Raw genomic sequence first — 15,894 nt, 5'->3', positions numbered from 1 at the left:
TTTTCATGCATCCACCTTATAATCTGGACCTGACTAATCAGATGTTTTTGTCCATCGCGAACAATTCTGCTGTTGAAAAATTCGCTTCAACAGTAGCTCGTGACAATCGACTCTCTCAATATTTTTGCCAATCAGGACCAGGGTTTCTATGAGAGAAGCTTAATGATATTACCTTCTAAATGGCAACAAGTTATCGAACAGAACGCCACATATTTTTCCTAAATCGGATCCTTCTATTTATGGTTATTAAAACTTTGTTTCTCATGCGAAAGAAATGGATTTCTTTTTACTACACACTATATTGATTGTTAGATTAATAATATTTTGGGTCAAGATTTGGATGAATGATTTTAAGGGTTGCAATGAAACATTTTTATACCATTATAATGTAAATTCTAAGGGTTTTTCTAAGAGCACCCTCGTTCCCTAAAAACGAAACATATAAAATTCATAAACCAGCATAATTTCATCTCCGAATTTCTTCAACGTCTAACGGCCGAAACGAAAGATAAATTATTTTTTTTTTGTTGCAGTGCTCCGAGACGAATTCAGGATCATGCCGACGGATACCCGAGTGGCCGCGGGGGAGACGGCCCTCCTTCAATGCGGGGCCCCTCGCGGCCATCCCGAGCCCAATTTGCTATGGAAAAAAGACGGCCAGCAGTTGGACGTGGATTCCGACAGGAGGATGCGAATCGTGGACGGCGGCAACCTGATGATAAACGACGTGCGGCAGCACGACGAGGGGAAATATCAGTGCGTGGCCCATAACCTGGTGGGGTCCAGGGAGTCTCCGCCGGCCCTGCTGACTGTTCACGGTGAGTACCACTTTGCTATCGCAAACGATCTTTGAAATGTTGTCGTGCTGTTGTTTGTAGCGAATTGAGATGTCTTCTAAACAATTCACTCAATAAGCTCCGATACTAATCAATAAAAACACACTTTTTCAACTTTATTCAACATAATCACCTTCAAGAATCACGAGTACTCCAACGTTCCTCTGAATTTTCAATACAAGATTCGCTCTTGCTTTCGAAATAGTCTTCAATCCCTTAAATTTCTTACACTGGTGCATCCTTTTGAGGTTTGCAAAAGCCTAAACTCACTGGGGGCTAATTTGGTGAACAATCTGGGTAGTCAAGCAGTCAAAAGCACAATGGACTAGTTTTCATTTTTTTGTAAAGGATTAATTCTAAAAATGTAAGTAAAATGAAACAAAAATGTAGAAGAATCATTGAAATATCTCTAGAAATGAAAAAGTTATGGTACTTTGAAGTTGCGCTTTGAAGAATAATTTCATAGTACGTGTAAGTGGCGTGACGTCACACACTAGACGACTGGTATTCGCAGAGCGCTTACGAATTCATTGGTGTTCAATCAGTTGTGCCGTTCGTGTCGTGTTTTGTTCGTTACACGATGGCTGAAATAACTTACTATATACATACATATAAATTACTTTTTTCTCTTTTTACTTTTTACTCCTCACATAAATATGTTTTGCCATTGATAGACTTCAACAACCAGTACTCAACTACAAACTGTTTATGAAACGTTTTTTAAATAAATCATCGTTATAAGTTGAAGCAAACTCAAAAGTAGATACTTACTTGAAAAGTTTAACTCTTTTTATTTCAGCACTGACATAAGATGGATTTGAAGAAAAAAACTCCATCACTGCGAATATATCTATTTTAGGCAAATTGTCACTTTGTCCTTTCACGAAGCCTTCTTCCATTATGGTGACATAAAAACAAAACCCGAGTTAAAACTACACTGTACAACTACAATCGGCGCGAGAGCCTTGGCGCGGCTGAGTATTTAAACGTAATTTATGGTGTAGCGATCACAGGCAAGTGCCGTGACGTCACAGACCAAAGACGTTCCGCGCTTAAATACGTTAATTGAAATAATCTATTTCTCAGTCATTTATAGATGGATTTTCAAAATTTTTTCACTGATTTATCAGTTTTGCTCTATATTTTAATTCTATCGTGTCAAATATAGTATTATCAACATCACTAAACTAGTCCATTCGTTCAATTCGACCATAGTTCATATGAATTTGTGACAAGGAGCATTGTCTTGGTGGAAAATAATTCTTTGTTTTGCATTTGAAGACATTTTAACGTCTCCGCTCAGTCGATCCAATAACATTATGTAACGTTATGCACTGGCGATGGTTTTAACTGTGTCAAGGTAGTAAATTGACAATAAACCATGAACGTCCACAATACAAATGCAATAATCTTGCTAGTAGATATCTGATATTTTGGTCGCTTTGAACAGCTTTAATCGACTGTTTCCATCCAGCGCTCTCTTCTCTATGTATCATTAGCGAAATTCACTCTCTTCCAAATTTGCTCGCTTCGAGTGAAATTCCGTAATATTCAAAACAGAGCGCAATTCAGCGCGAAAAATTGCGCCAGAGGGGCAAGCCCTCTAGCGAGCTGACTTCCTTTGTATTATTCAAATGGAAAAGGTAAGTTCCTTTCAACATCTTCTCTTTATTCAGATCAAAATAATTTAGGTTATTTGGATTTGGCAAGAATTCTCGATGAGCTGCAAACACTATTCGTATTACATCCCTCGCGCTACTATGGGGACCGTGTTTACACTAAGCGAATTTCGATGAGTGAAATCCTTTTTTCCCTCTTTATATTCTGTTTTATTTCGGCTCTTAATCATTGCATGATAAAATTCTGCATTCAAATATGTATATTTCTGATTAAATAGATCTCCTGATGCCACTTCTATGTCTTCTAAGACACCCTACAAGATTACAAATAACAGACAAAAATCGAAAGAAATCAGTACATTATCCGGAAGATATATTCTTCCTCTTGTAATAGGACGGAGTCCTGTCAATTCTGTGCTCTGCCCTATTGTTCCAACGTTTTGAGGTCCTACCTCATGGTTGTCTAGTTCATGGTTTTTGTGTTTTGGTCCACTTTGCAATTCGATCTGGACTCATCCGATCTACGTGATCTGTAATCTATCTGACAACATCTTGTACTCCCAACTCTCGCAGAGTATCCGTACTGCATAGTCTGTCCCTTAGCGTTATCGCGTTTATTGTTTCCAATACCATTTGAGTTGTTCTCATTTTTCCCTTAGTTTCTGCTGTTTCTGCTCTTTTTTCAGCCGCGTAAGTGAATATGGGTCTTATGCTGGTCTTGTTTATTTGAGTCTTACTTTCAGTGGACATGTTTTAATTTTTCCATATTACATCACGTAAACGACTTGATATTCTCAATACTTTTTTTCACCTGACTATCCACTTTATTGGCACTTTTTTGAAAAAAATGAAATTGTCCGATATCTCGAAAACTATGATACTTTTACTGAACATAGCTTTACATTTTCTGGTCGGCCATGACCTCCCCTATTCGCCAGTACAGGATTATCCATTAATTACGCCACACCCTGTATATTGCATCTATCGTAGATCTATTCGGACGGAAACCTTGCTGCTCTTCGGGTATTGCTACCTTAGCAGTAATCTCGTTTGCGAATATTTCTAAAAGAAAGATATATTGTGATCAAAAAACCATAAACAACATATTTCAGTAAAAGTTGTCGGAAATATTTCCAGATACTTTTTTGCCTTATCGCCCTTATCCTAATCATACGATCATATGATTTTGCATTGAATTCCACCATTTAACAACTGACAAGCAAATTTCAGTTCGATCGAATGAGTAACTGAGTACTAGAAATGAATTGTCCTCGAATTGTCCATCATTGAATCGACCTCAATCATTTGACACACATCCGACTCGAAAAAAAATTACATTTGAGCTAAATTATAGCTTGCTACTCAGCTTTCAAAAATATGGAACAAATCGGCCATCCAGACACCAAGTCTCCAAGGCACTAGCTTCCGATTGTAGTAGAATCACTCCATTCTCTTGATATTCCACACCCTCCTCCCAATTTTATACCCCAGACATCAAAGTATGTATCGTCCTTCCCCCAAAACATTTCCCCATTGAAACTTACGAAAGTGGCCTATCAAATTTTCGGATAAGCAGTCAAGTCCCCGAACAAGACGTCCCGTCGCGACGTCGGGAAGCAGGTCTTCACCGAGAGGGCCAATAAAGTCGAACCGACAAAACAGAGTGAATATTCCCGCTATCATTACTCGGAATACTTAAATTACACGAGCGTGTATAAAGTTTTATGACGATTCCGTCTGCAACTTCCGGCGTTATTATCCAATAACCCCGCAGACAGTTCTGGAGATCCCTTCGAACTGTAATTAAACCGGTTCGTACTTCGGAGGACCTTATGAATATGAGTCAGTATGGTGAGAATAATTTGTTTAATTTTCTCGAGAATTGCCCGATATTATCTTCACCTTTCGTCTGATGAGCGTTGGTGAGATGATTGGAGATGGAGTTGCAGCTTGCAGTAAGTGATCATAGTTGGCTTTGTAGTTGAAATATTGAATACTAGACTGCCCGCCCCGGCTTCGAACGGGTGATGTATCTAATGAAAAACAAATTGGACAAAATATATTGTGAAATAAAATAATGCCCAAAATAAAATAAGAAAGAATCATTTTCGTTTCAATTCAGTCATCTAAAGGGTGTTTTTTTCTAGAGCTATAGAACAACGATGGATTATTCGATTGACCTGAATTTTATTTATCCGCAAGATAATCTTGTGGCATTACATTTTAAATATGATTTCTGGTATATGACCGCCACGGCTGGCTCGGATGTAGTCCAATCTGGACGTCCAATTTTCGATGATTTTTTCCAATATTTGTGGCCGTATATCGGCAATAACACGGCGAATGTTGTCTTCCAAATGGTCAAGGTTTTGTGGCTTATCACAAGATCTTGGAGGCCAATTCACAGGTCAAAAACGTGAAATTAGGCGGTCACCAAACGTGTCTTTCAATAAATCGATTGTGGCTCGAGCTGTGTGACATGTTGCGCCGTCTTGTTGGAACCACAGCTCCTGGACATCATGGTTGTTCAATTCAGGAATGAAAAAGTTAGTAATCATGACTTTATACCGATCACCATTGACTGTAACGTTCTGGTCATCATCGTTTTTGAAGAAGTACGGACCAATGATTCCACCAGCCCATAAAGCCCACCAAATAGTCAGTTTTTCTGGATGTAATGGTGTTTCGATATACACTTGAGGATTAGCTTCACTCCAAATGCGGCAGTTTCGTTTGTTGACGTAGCCATCCAACCAGAAGTGCGCTTCATCGCTAAACAAAATAAAATGGACGTAGTGCGCGATACGCATTCCGCACAGAACCATTATTTTCGAAATGAAATTGCACTATTTGCAAGCGTTGTTCAGGGGTGAGTCTATTCATGATGAATTGCCAAACCAAACTGAGAATAAATCAAAATGCGATTCAGCAGCGATTCCCAGGTGGAAATTCGATCTATGAGGTTCTTGTGCGTTAACTCGTGTGACTCCGAAAGGTTTTTTGGGCAATCGAAACATGGGATGCTTATATGACGGTCGGACTCGACAATGTCCATGATTTTATCGAAATTTTCATCCATTAGCCTTCCAGTATGTGGTGCATCTTTGATATTGAAATTACAAAATCGACGAAACCAAACGTGCGCATGATTGGCTGTTACAGCATCAAGGCCATAAGCACTATGCACATTTTCAGCCGCCTGGCAATCATTTTCGCCTTCATCGAAGAAAACCTGTAAAAAATCAAAACCATAATCGCTCAAATCTGGAGTGCGTAGCATCCACTGAAACTGCTCTTACAATGAGATCACCTGGCTCAGTGTGATGTTACTTGTAGGAGAGATCTTTGATGGAGCTCTCGAATGTACCGAATAACTATACTTAGATTAAAACTCGAACTTCAACGTTTTTCGGCATTGATCTAGGCTAACAATTTACATTGTCGTCCGAGAAAGTATCGCCTTCACCATAGTGTGTATCTTATAAAATACACAATGTATTATTGTGGTCAGAAATGGTGATAAACTATATCACATGAGGAATACCCCTGTGTGTCAGTTACAGACTGGTCCTTTTCAATAAAATTCATTGCTACTTTCCCTATCGAAGTATGTTGACAATCAAAAAAATACTTCTTTCAACGTGACCAACGGCATTTTCCGTTCCCTCACTGTGATTTTTAGAAAGGTGGGAGTTAACCGTGGCACAGCATGTAGTTTGATCTATGAGAATTATGTTGACGTCTGATTTTATTCTACTGCCTCTTATATTTATTATTGGACTATAACGTTGCTAGTTAACATCGAAAATGAAATTTTTATTCGACGCACTCTGTTCCTGAATACTTAGATTGTTCCGTTACCGTTCCTTTTGGGTTTCTGAATTTCATCCGAAGCGTATGAATTACTGCGAACAGCAAGATGGCGTAATTGCGAGTAAGTTTGCCTGTTGCCAGCAAGCAGTCCGTAAAATTTAATCGTATAACTTGAGGTTAATTTATCCCAACCCCTGCCTACTAGCTCGATCCACTTAATATTGCTTTACGCTCTTCGCCGAGCTGCTATAGTAGGTTCGTAACAACCCCCAGGTTTCCAACTTGTGAGTTGTGAGTTTTCTCATTCGAGATTGGGTTAGAGGAGAGGAGATGAAGGTACATAGATTACTCATTTTCCTTTGTCCACTGAATCATTTTGAGGCGCTCCGGTCACATAAAGAGACACGGCGGATCTTACTATCATGAAATCATTGATAAAATCGTTCACAAATTACCAATAACAGTCGGAAATCAATAGTACTATCAAAGTTTGAATTTTATCAATAAAAGTTTTGGTCTGTTAATGGAGATAGTTCTTGGTGAAGCTCTTTCATAGATGTTCTTAGTGAGTGTTTACAAATTAGAATTGTATGCCCGATTGTTGAAACATGATCAGAAATAGCAATCTCTTTATCTAACTGAAAAAAATTGTGTTATTTCTCCGAAATCCATACTTTAATTCATCTGGAGTTATTGTGTCACTAGTGTCACTAGTTATTCATCACCATGGCTAGTCTGGTCTCAAGTTGTCACTCCATATCTTTTGCTGTGTTCCGACACTTCTGCGACCCTTTTGCTTGGAGCAATTTTCACAATTCTCGTGTTGTCCATTCGATTAATATGTTGATTCCATTGGACAAAACAGTTGCACCAGCCTCATTTTCGAATGAGTAAGGTCCAACCCCACCAGTCCAAAAACTACCAAACAGTGACACGTTGAGTATGAGGAGGCTTTTCAACAAACATTCTTGGATATTCCGAGCTCCAAATACGACAATTCTGATTATTATTGTAGCCTCCGAGGTGAAGATGATTTTTCGATGACAATCCGAGATATTTTGATGCACTTCAAGGACCCAAACAGCGAACATACAACGTTGCTGTCGATCGACTTAAGTTCTTCTGAACTTTAAAAGCCTTGAGACATAAGTCTTCATGCAAAATACGGTGTAATGTCGTTTGTGGAATTCCTAATTTCCAAGATCTACTAGGAATGAGCAACCTTAGGTTATTGTCAACACTACCAGCTACAGCAGCAATATTCTCAATATTCTATTGAATAATAAACTCCTTTATTATCATACATGGGCGTACAACTTTGCTTCCGACGGTTTTTTTCCGAAACTCGAGGCTTTATTGTGAAAAACTGGTTATACATTTATGATTCGAAGTATTGTCCATCGCTGGTCACTACTTTCTTCCATCTTTCGGGCAGCGTACGAATCCCGCTTTGAAAAAACTGGTCATCTTTTGAAGCGATCCACGAATCGATCCAATTATATACTTCTTTATATCAGTCAAGTCGTGTGCCGTTGATCGAAACAAAAGATAGTCCGAAGGAGCAAAGTCTGAGGTATACACTGAGTGGGATAGGACTTCTCATTTCAACGTTTCCAAGAATGTCTTGACCACTTTCGCAACATTGAGTCGAGCATTTTGTCATGCTGTAAAATCACTCTATAATGTTTCCCGTTGTATTGTGGCCATTTGTCTTTCACTGCTCGGCTCAAACGCATTAATTGCGTTCGATAACGATCGCCTGTAATTATTCCAGTCGGTTTCAACAACTTATAATACACTTCGCCAAGTTAGTCCCACCAAATACTCAGAAGGACCTTGAAACCGTGAATATTCGGTTTGGTCATCGACGTGGAATCATGGCCGCGATATCCCCATGATTTTCTGCCTTGGGATTATCGTAATGAACCCATTTTTTGCCTACAGCCACAATGCCTTGCAAACAGCTGTTCATAAGCAAACAAACACCGTTCAACATCTCCCGGCTTCAACTCGTACGGCACCCAATTTCCTTGTTTCTGAATCATTTCTATGTCTTTCAGACCTTTTGAAATGGCTTGTTGCGTCACTCCCAAGGATCCTGCCAATTCTTGTTGCGTTTGACACGAGTCTTGATCAAGTAATGCCTCCAATTCTGCATCTCCGAAAACCTTCTCTCTTCCACCGCAATACTGGTCTTCGACGTCAATATCACAGTTCTTGAAGCGTTGAAACTACTCTCGGCACGTTCTTTCATTAATAGCGGCATCACCATAAGCATTTGAAAGCATACGATGAGCCTCAGCCGCTGATTTCTTCATATTGAGGCAGAAAATTAGAACCTTCCGCAAATGACGAAAATTAGGCTCGTAAACTGACATGTTTAATCAAGAATGACTTTATGATGCAGACACAAATCGACTAATATTTCGATAGCGTTATGTTTACAAATACCTAAGCTTCTTGTATGAGATCTACGATCTATTTATTTCGACTATCACCTAACGCTACAGCCATCTATTGCAAAACGGCGGCGGCGGAAGCAAAGTTATACACCTAATAATTCTAAGGTATAATAAATCATTAATGTCAAAACTATAATTTCTACTTTCATTCGAATTCAAATTTCGAAACATTCTTTCTATACCAATTATTGTAATCCGAACCTATTTGAGATAGCCAGCCAACATAATGTCTGTCATATATACTTCAATTCACATTCTGCGACTTGACATTGAACTTTTAAAATGATCAACTTCGGCGTCTGCAGTCAGATTATATTACAGTATGGGTCATGTTAATGCCGGATCCTCAGGTTTCAGAATCAATTATCAGAATAATCTAGGGTTTATTCATTTTTGAATACTTAGTCTCCAAACAGTTCATTCCATCATTTCGGACAATGTCTGTAACTTTTGAATTTTAAGCTCAGAATGGTCTTAAATGATAAGGTTCGACACTGATTACGAATCCGTCCTCAAATTTGATTATGTCCGTTTGTCTGTATAAAAGATTAAGAAAGACCTGAAACCTTGAATTTCGCGGAGTAATTCGTAATGCGCAAATCTGACTAGGGGTTCCGTTAATATGGTCATTTAAATGTATGTAGCTCCTTCCGTTCGAAAGTTATCGTGTTCACGGCCGGCCAGGCAAAACTATTTGTCATATGTAATACCCCTTTCAAAAACAGAATGTATCTATTTTATTTAATAACGGAGCTGGAATCTTTGTCTGCTATTCATCATTTCCACAATCGTTGCTATGGCCAACCGTGCGTTATACTCGTCTCCCAAATGTGAGTTATAAACGTAAGAGATAGACGTAGCAATGCTTTTTGTAGAACTGAGGCAGTGACAGTGAATTGAATTTAAAGCTCCCTGACAATACAGAAGCCGCAAATAGAGCTTATGCAAACAGGATGATGGGAAGTTCTGAAGAAAGGTATATGGATGCCTGAGAGTGATTGATTCGATAACTGGCAAAAAAGCAGCGAATGGATTTGTCATTGAAAATGTCCTTTCGGCTTATTTTCTTATGCTTTGCCGGAAGGTTGCTGCCTCGGTTCCATGGTAACGATATTCTAGACTGACAACGATATATTGAATAAATAAATAGATGGATAGAAGATAAAACGAAGGTTTTTTAGGTAATGTAAAGAATCCATATGAATTATGTATTTGTTAGAATTTTGTGATTTTTCTGTATAACTGATCTATATCAAATAAGGATTTGTCAGATGTGAGCGAACGAAAAACGTTGTTGTCACAAGTAAAAGTTTTCATAAAAAAGTATTTAAGGGAGTCGTCACAATATCAACAGAAGAAAAAAGGTCGCAGTAAAGGATGTTTTTTTTGAAACCCTGCCACTAGATAGATAGCCTTCTAAAGAATGCAGATATCATACAGAAAGCTCTAGTGCATTGTTCAACAGTGTTATAGCAGAATAAATTTAAGAGACTATCCAGGTTGGCCGAAAATATTAAAAAGTCAGTGTTGTCCGAAAAAATATAAAATGAAGAACTGATTCCATATCAATTGAAATTCAATCGAAAAGGAAAACAACCATGCTATTCATATGTGCGGAACTCAAAAGCCAATTTCAAAACGAAGAAAGCTGCTTTAAAGATTAAGTCCTTTCTTCAGGGTTCGTAACAACAACAGATTCATCTCTATATAACAGAAACTTTCGACTACCATTATGCATTTCCGAAAATTTCAGTATATATGACAAAAACATCAAATGAGGAATTCAAGTTTATTCATTCGACATCACAGAAAGTTGAAATACTGATACCTCAGAAAATTAACTATAAGAATTCTTCAAGGAATACCACAAAACTAAGAACCTATAGGTTCTAACACCTAGCCAATAAACAGTTTGATAGTAAACTTGTGATCATCGTGTGGTAAGCGGTATCCGATGTTCTTTCCCTAAATGAAATGGCCATATCATCAGCATAAGCAATTAAAATAATTCAGTGTAAATAACTTTGTTTCATTTCACCTATAACGAATTTTCATCAAGTAAGGACAGATTCCACTGAATATCATATTGAAATTTTACGCTCAATATTTGATCTATGAAGATTCGAAACAAAATTCATCAACACCGGTAATGTCGTCAATGGAATATAGGATGAACAATGAGTTTTCATTTTTGTATAGCATCTGTTGTTAAATTTTTTTTCCTAAAACTACATTGTTTATTATTTATAAAATTGAATTCAGAGAGAAAAGAACTGTAAATATCCTCTATTTTCAACTGAGCGTTGTCTCACTGGTCACCCTGTATGATTTTGTTTCAAGAATGCAAAGTAGAATATAGAAATCCATTATTTCCTTCAAAATATAACGAACGATTCATGATCAACATAGGGAAAGCATCTTTCATGATTCTTCTCGATCTGCTGTCTACTAATGCCATTACAATTCTGAGGAAATATCGAAGTACTTTAGTGAAAAACAGAATAAGTCTAAAATCTTTCAATATACCCTGCTCCCATTTTTATCTTCAGATTATATTTCCTGACTCGCCCCAATGGTAACAGATAAAAGGCACAAATTTCGGGATTCACAGGGAATCGAGGTAATTCCCCATTATTTTCCCCTTGCAATGTTCCCAACTAAATGAAAAAACGATTAACTTAGTTTTATCTATGTTGAGGGTTAAAACAACCAGTTATGACATATGAGATATTGACAAGAGCAAAGAACACCATAACGAACTAATAAATTATGAAATAAGGGAGATATGTAACATCAATGATGTGGTAAGACGGGCAAGAAACCAGGGAAGGGAATGAAGAGAGTACGTAGAATGTCAGATGATCAGTTGGCAAAGATTGTCAAAGGGAAAAGACCAAATGCATCTTGATCACCGCGATGACCAATATTCCCTTGCACATGGGTGAATCAGCATCCCATGTTCTTCCCCAAAAAGTAATTGGCCATGTTATGCATAGACAATCATATTCAAGTCCTTCACGCCTAATATTTGTTCCATCAAGATTAGAAACCAAATAGGACCAAGCATAGTTCATTGCAAAATGCCTATTTCTACCTTCAATGGCTCTCTCAACGTATTCTCTATTTGCACTAGCTGAAGTGATTTTTGATTAGTTTCTGACCATTTGATACCGATGTTCCCTAATACAGTACAATCGCGTTAATATGAACACGCGTTATTATGAACCACTCCGTAATGTGAACACAAAATTTTTTGTATTGACTACTCTATAATATGAACATAGTATAATCTCGTTAGTATGAACTTGTCGGAACTAGTCTATTTTATTCAAAGGAATGAATCGGTTTTCACGATTTATCGTCATTTATGCATTGCCGGTTCGCGCTTTCATTAGTTGTCTCGCATTCTTCTTCCGAGTAGTACAATAGCTAAGGAAATGGTGAAAGTGCGTGGAAAATCAAGATGTTTATCTCTTCATGGGAAAGCTGAAGTCTTAGAAGACATCAATAAAGGCCTGAATGTTACCTTATCAGCGAAGAAATATGGAATTGCTAAGTCAACGGTTTGTTCTATAAAAAACAAAAGAATACAAATTCTCGAGAGAGTAGGCAATACGTTCAGATTGACCAAAAAATGTACACTAAAGAAGGCGGAAATGCCAGAAATGGAAATGTATAGAAGGTTCCTTGCCCAACGAGAAAGAAATATGCCGATTTCTGGAGAAATGATCAAACAGAAATAAAGAAGAAGAGAAACTCTCGAGTTAGCCAGAACTCATTGCTGCTTTTAAAGAAAGATTGAAGAGAGTCATTCAAGAACATGAATTTAACGAACATCAGATATACAACGCTGATGAAACAGGATTGTACTGGCGATTACTACCAGATAAAACGTATGTTTCTCTAGCCGAAAAATCGGCATCTGGTTTAAAGATTTCCAAACAAATAATCACATTTTTAGGCTGTTCAAACGCTTCAGGCTCGCACAAAATTAAACCTCTGGTTATTGGAAAAGCGAAAAATCCGAGATGTTTCAAGAACTTCAACAATCCCCTTCCTTGTATACCGAAACAGTAGAAACGCATGGATGACGTGAACATTTTTGAAAATTGGTTTTTCCAACAGTTTGTTCCAGAGGTTCGAAACTTCCTGAGAACTCAAAATCTTCCTGAGAAAGCGCTGCTTCTTTTAGACAATGCACCCTCCCATCCATCGGCTGAGGAATTGAAAACCAGTGATGGACATATTTTTGTGATGTTTATGCCACCAAATGTAACGCCTCTTATTCAACCGATGGATCAAAATGTGCTCAGGCTCACAAAACTTCTGGACTGGAGATGAACAGGTAGGATCTGCCCTCAACAAACTTACACTAAGTGAGGCAATGATGAATTTAGCTGCAGCATGGAACAAGTTGAGCCCTCAGGTTATTAAAAAATGTTGGAATAAGATAATTACCGAGACTGAAAATGATCAAAATCCGCTAGATGAAGAGAATTTGCCACTATCAGATTTGCAGAAAAAGCTCACTGGGACGAGAGGTATGGAGTCTGTGGTTGAACAAACAATTTCTCTGCTTCAAGCTCTACAGCCTATGGAATACTCAGGTCAAGATATAGATGAATGGAACAGAGATGAAGATACTAATATAGAAGAGTGCAACGAATCTGAAGAAAGTGACTGTGAAATTTCTGCCGAGTCAGTTAAAGTCTCACACGCGGAAGCAGTTCAAGCTTTGAACATAGCAATGGAGTGGGCAAAACAGAAAACTCTGGATTCGACTGAGATACTTACTCTGAAAAACATACCTGAGAAAGCAGTTTTATCGAAATTTGCTGCGAAGAAGACCCAAACTAAAATAACATCGTTTTTCTACAGAAAAGATCAGTCATTATAATTAACTTGTATTTTTTTTGAAATATTTGAATATTTTCTCATTGAAATAATCTTTTTATAACTTTATGCGCATCATTTTTATCGATATTCATGTACTCATTACGAAATAAAACCTAAAAAACATGTAAAAATTCTTATTTCTTGACCTTCACAAATATGAACAGTTTCTGTAATATGAACAAGCCAGAATTATTTGTGTTCATATTAGCGCGATTGTACTGTATTTTGAAAAACAAACAACAAATCCAAAAGCACATCTATTGCTGTATCGCTGCTGTCCAAAGAATGTAGCATGTTATCAATCATTTATCATGTTATCATGTTATCAATCATTTCTTGTAAGGCATCTAAATTCTCTTCCTAAAGCGAAAATGTTTATCACTTATGCCATCGAATTTGGCGAGTAATAAACTGTAACTCTATATTCACCTCACACCCTGTATAATTTTTCTTAAAAAATGCGATTATAGCAATCCATCATTTCTAGCATCTTCCATGACGCTTGCTGATCTTGCTCTCTACTGACGCCGTTATAACTAGGCCAATCTGATGAAGTGTCCAAGTATTTGCGCGAAGAAGAGAATAAGTCTTTTATCTTTTAAAATACCCCTCTCCCATTTTTATCTTCAGTCGCCGCCTCCTGCCTTCGTCGTGCTAACAGAAAGATTATATTTCCCGACTCGCCGCAACAGTACCAGGATTAGAGGCACAAATTTTGGGATTTACAGGGAATCGAGGTAATTCCCCATTATTTTCCCCGCGCGCAATGTTCCCAGCTAATGTTGCGGAAAGGCTTGCCATACACCGCGCCTAATCCGATTATCAATTTTCCTAACCGGGCAATATACGCTATCGGCCCAACACCACCCCCTACCACCCCCATTCATTATTTCCATTCATAAGTTTATCCCGGCCGCCGCCGAGGAACGTCAGATAACGCCATCTAATTAATGTGAATTTCCCTGCCGCGTTTGGCGCCCACGGAGGGGCCCGATTGTCTTTCGGTATTGGTTTATCGCATCATCGGATTAGCCCCCGTAATGGAAATTAGTTTCTTATTCGGGGATGTTATCCGGAGGCCGAAAGAGAGGTGAAGAGGTGCGAGAATTGCGCTCGTAACAGGAGATATAATTAGCGTCGTAGTTGGCCGCGCGAGAAAATAACTTTATCAGACTTCGTTCTGAGTGCGAGATTGAGAATTACTCCAGACCTGTGTTGTAAGCTTGATGATTTTGTTATGACGGGAATTTGGGCGTTTTGTGTCGAGATTATTAGGTTGAGAGTGAATGAAAATGTCAGCAGACTTGGAAAATTCACGGCTTTTTGGCCTACTACTGCGATGGGCATCTTCGGAGACTTTTAGGTTCTGGATTTTTACTCAAAGCTGGTTTTCTCCGAACTGAATGTTGATTGTACTTAGGTCTTTTTTCTGCAAAAGGACTGGAATTTTTTTCCCTACACCTCTACTTTAATTCCACCGATTTTCTACTGTTGTTTAATTGGGAGACTTCTATTTGGTTCTTTGAAATAGGTATTTCCTCTTATCTGTCATTTTTATTTTGATTTGTAGTATCTTTCTTAATTCCTTACCCTCGTACACTTTCAGCGTCTCTATTGTCTTCTTTCTTTGTTTGTTAACTATTTCCTCAATAGTTTCAATTTTCAATTCTTCCCTGATTCGTTGGTTGCTTATACAGGGTGGCCACTTTTTCAATGGGATTGTATTGGTAACTTTTAAACCATAAGAGTCAGAAGGTCGGTCAAATGGAGAAAAAGTTGCATGCGTAGAAGCATTATCAAGCAGTTCAAACAAATCGAGATTATCAGGGCCGGTTATTGAGATATCATGAAAAAAATAAATTCTGTCATTTTGATTTTTCTTTTTTTCCCACTTTATTTCAAATATTATCAAAAAATCTTACAGGAATTTTTTATTCGACAGTAAATTGTTCTCAATTTGACGTAATCAGATTTCGTATCCAACGTTTCGTGCTCTCTGGGCCACCCTCAACCTCATTTTTTTCAATACGGACCTGTATATTTTATGACACTTTTCGAAATAACTTTTAACGCTGAATTCAACGATAAATTATACAATGTCATTCAAAGTTGATTTTCAGGTGATTTTGACCCTTATCCAAATTTCTTCGGGTCGGATCTGTAGTGAATGCAATTTATCAAAAACTGCTGTTAATAAAATAGTCAAGAGACGCGAATACAATGATTTTAAATTTGATTACCAAGCCTTCAAAACTTATATCGTAATGA

General features: G+C 37.9%; 1 protein-coding gene across 2 annotated transcripts in view; it reads left to right on the top strand.

The window, feature by feature from the left end:
* LOC123672840 (roundabout homolog 2) overlaps nucleotides 1-15,894 on the top strand; it is a 327,252-nt gene that overhangs the window by 257,202 nt on the left and 54,156 nt on the right. For both annotated transcript variants that reach the window (XM_045607151.1, XM_045607150.1), the window contains exon 3: nucleotides 534-818. In XM_045607151.1, the coding sequence (XP_045463107.1) occupies nucleotides 534-818 (285 nt within the window). The remainder of the gene's footprint in view (nucleotides 1-533; nucleotides 819-15,894) is intronic.

The sequence above is a fragment of the Harmonia axyridis genome, chromosome 2 (assembly GCF_914767665.1).
Source record: "Harmonia axyridis chromosome 2, icHarAxyr1.1, whole genome shotgun sequence".
Taxonomy (NCBI): Eukaryota; Metazoa; Arthropoda; class Insecta; order Coleoptera; family Coccinellidae; genus Harmonia; species Harmonia axyridis.
The sequence above is the reverse complement of the archived record's forward strand: the minus strand, read 5'-3'. Positions and strand labels throughout refer to the sequence as shown.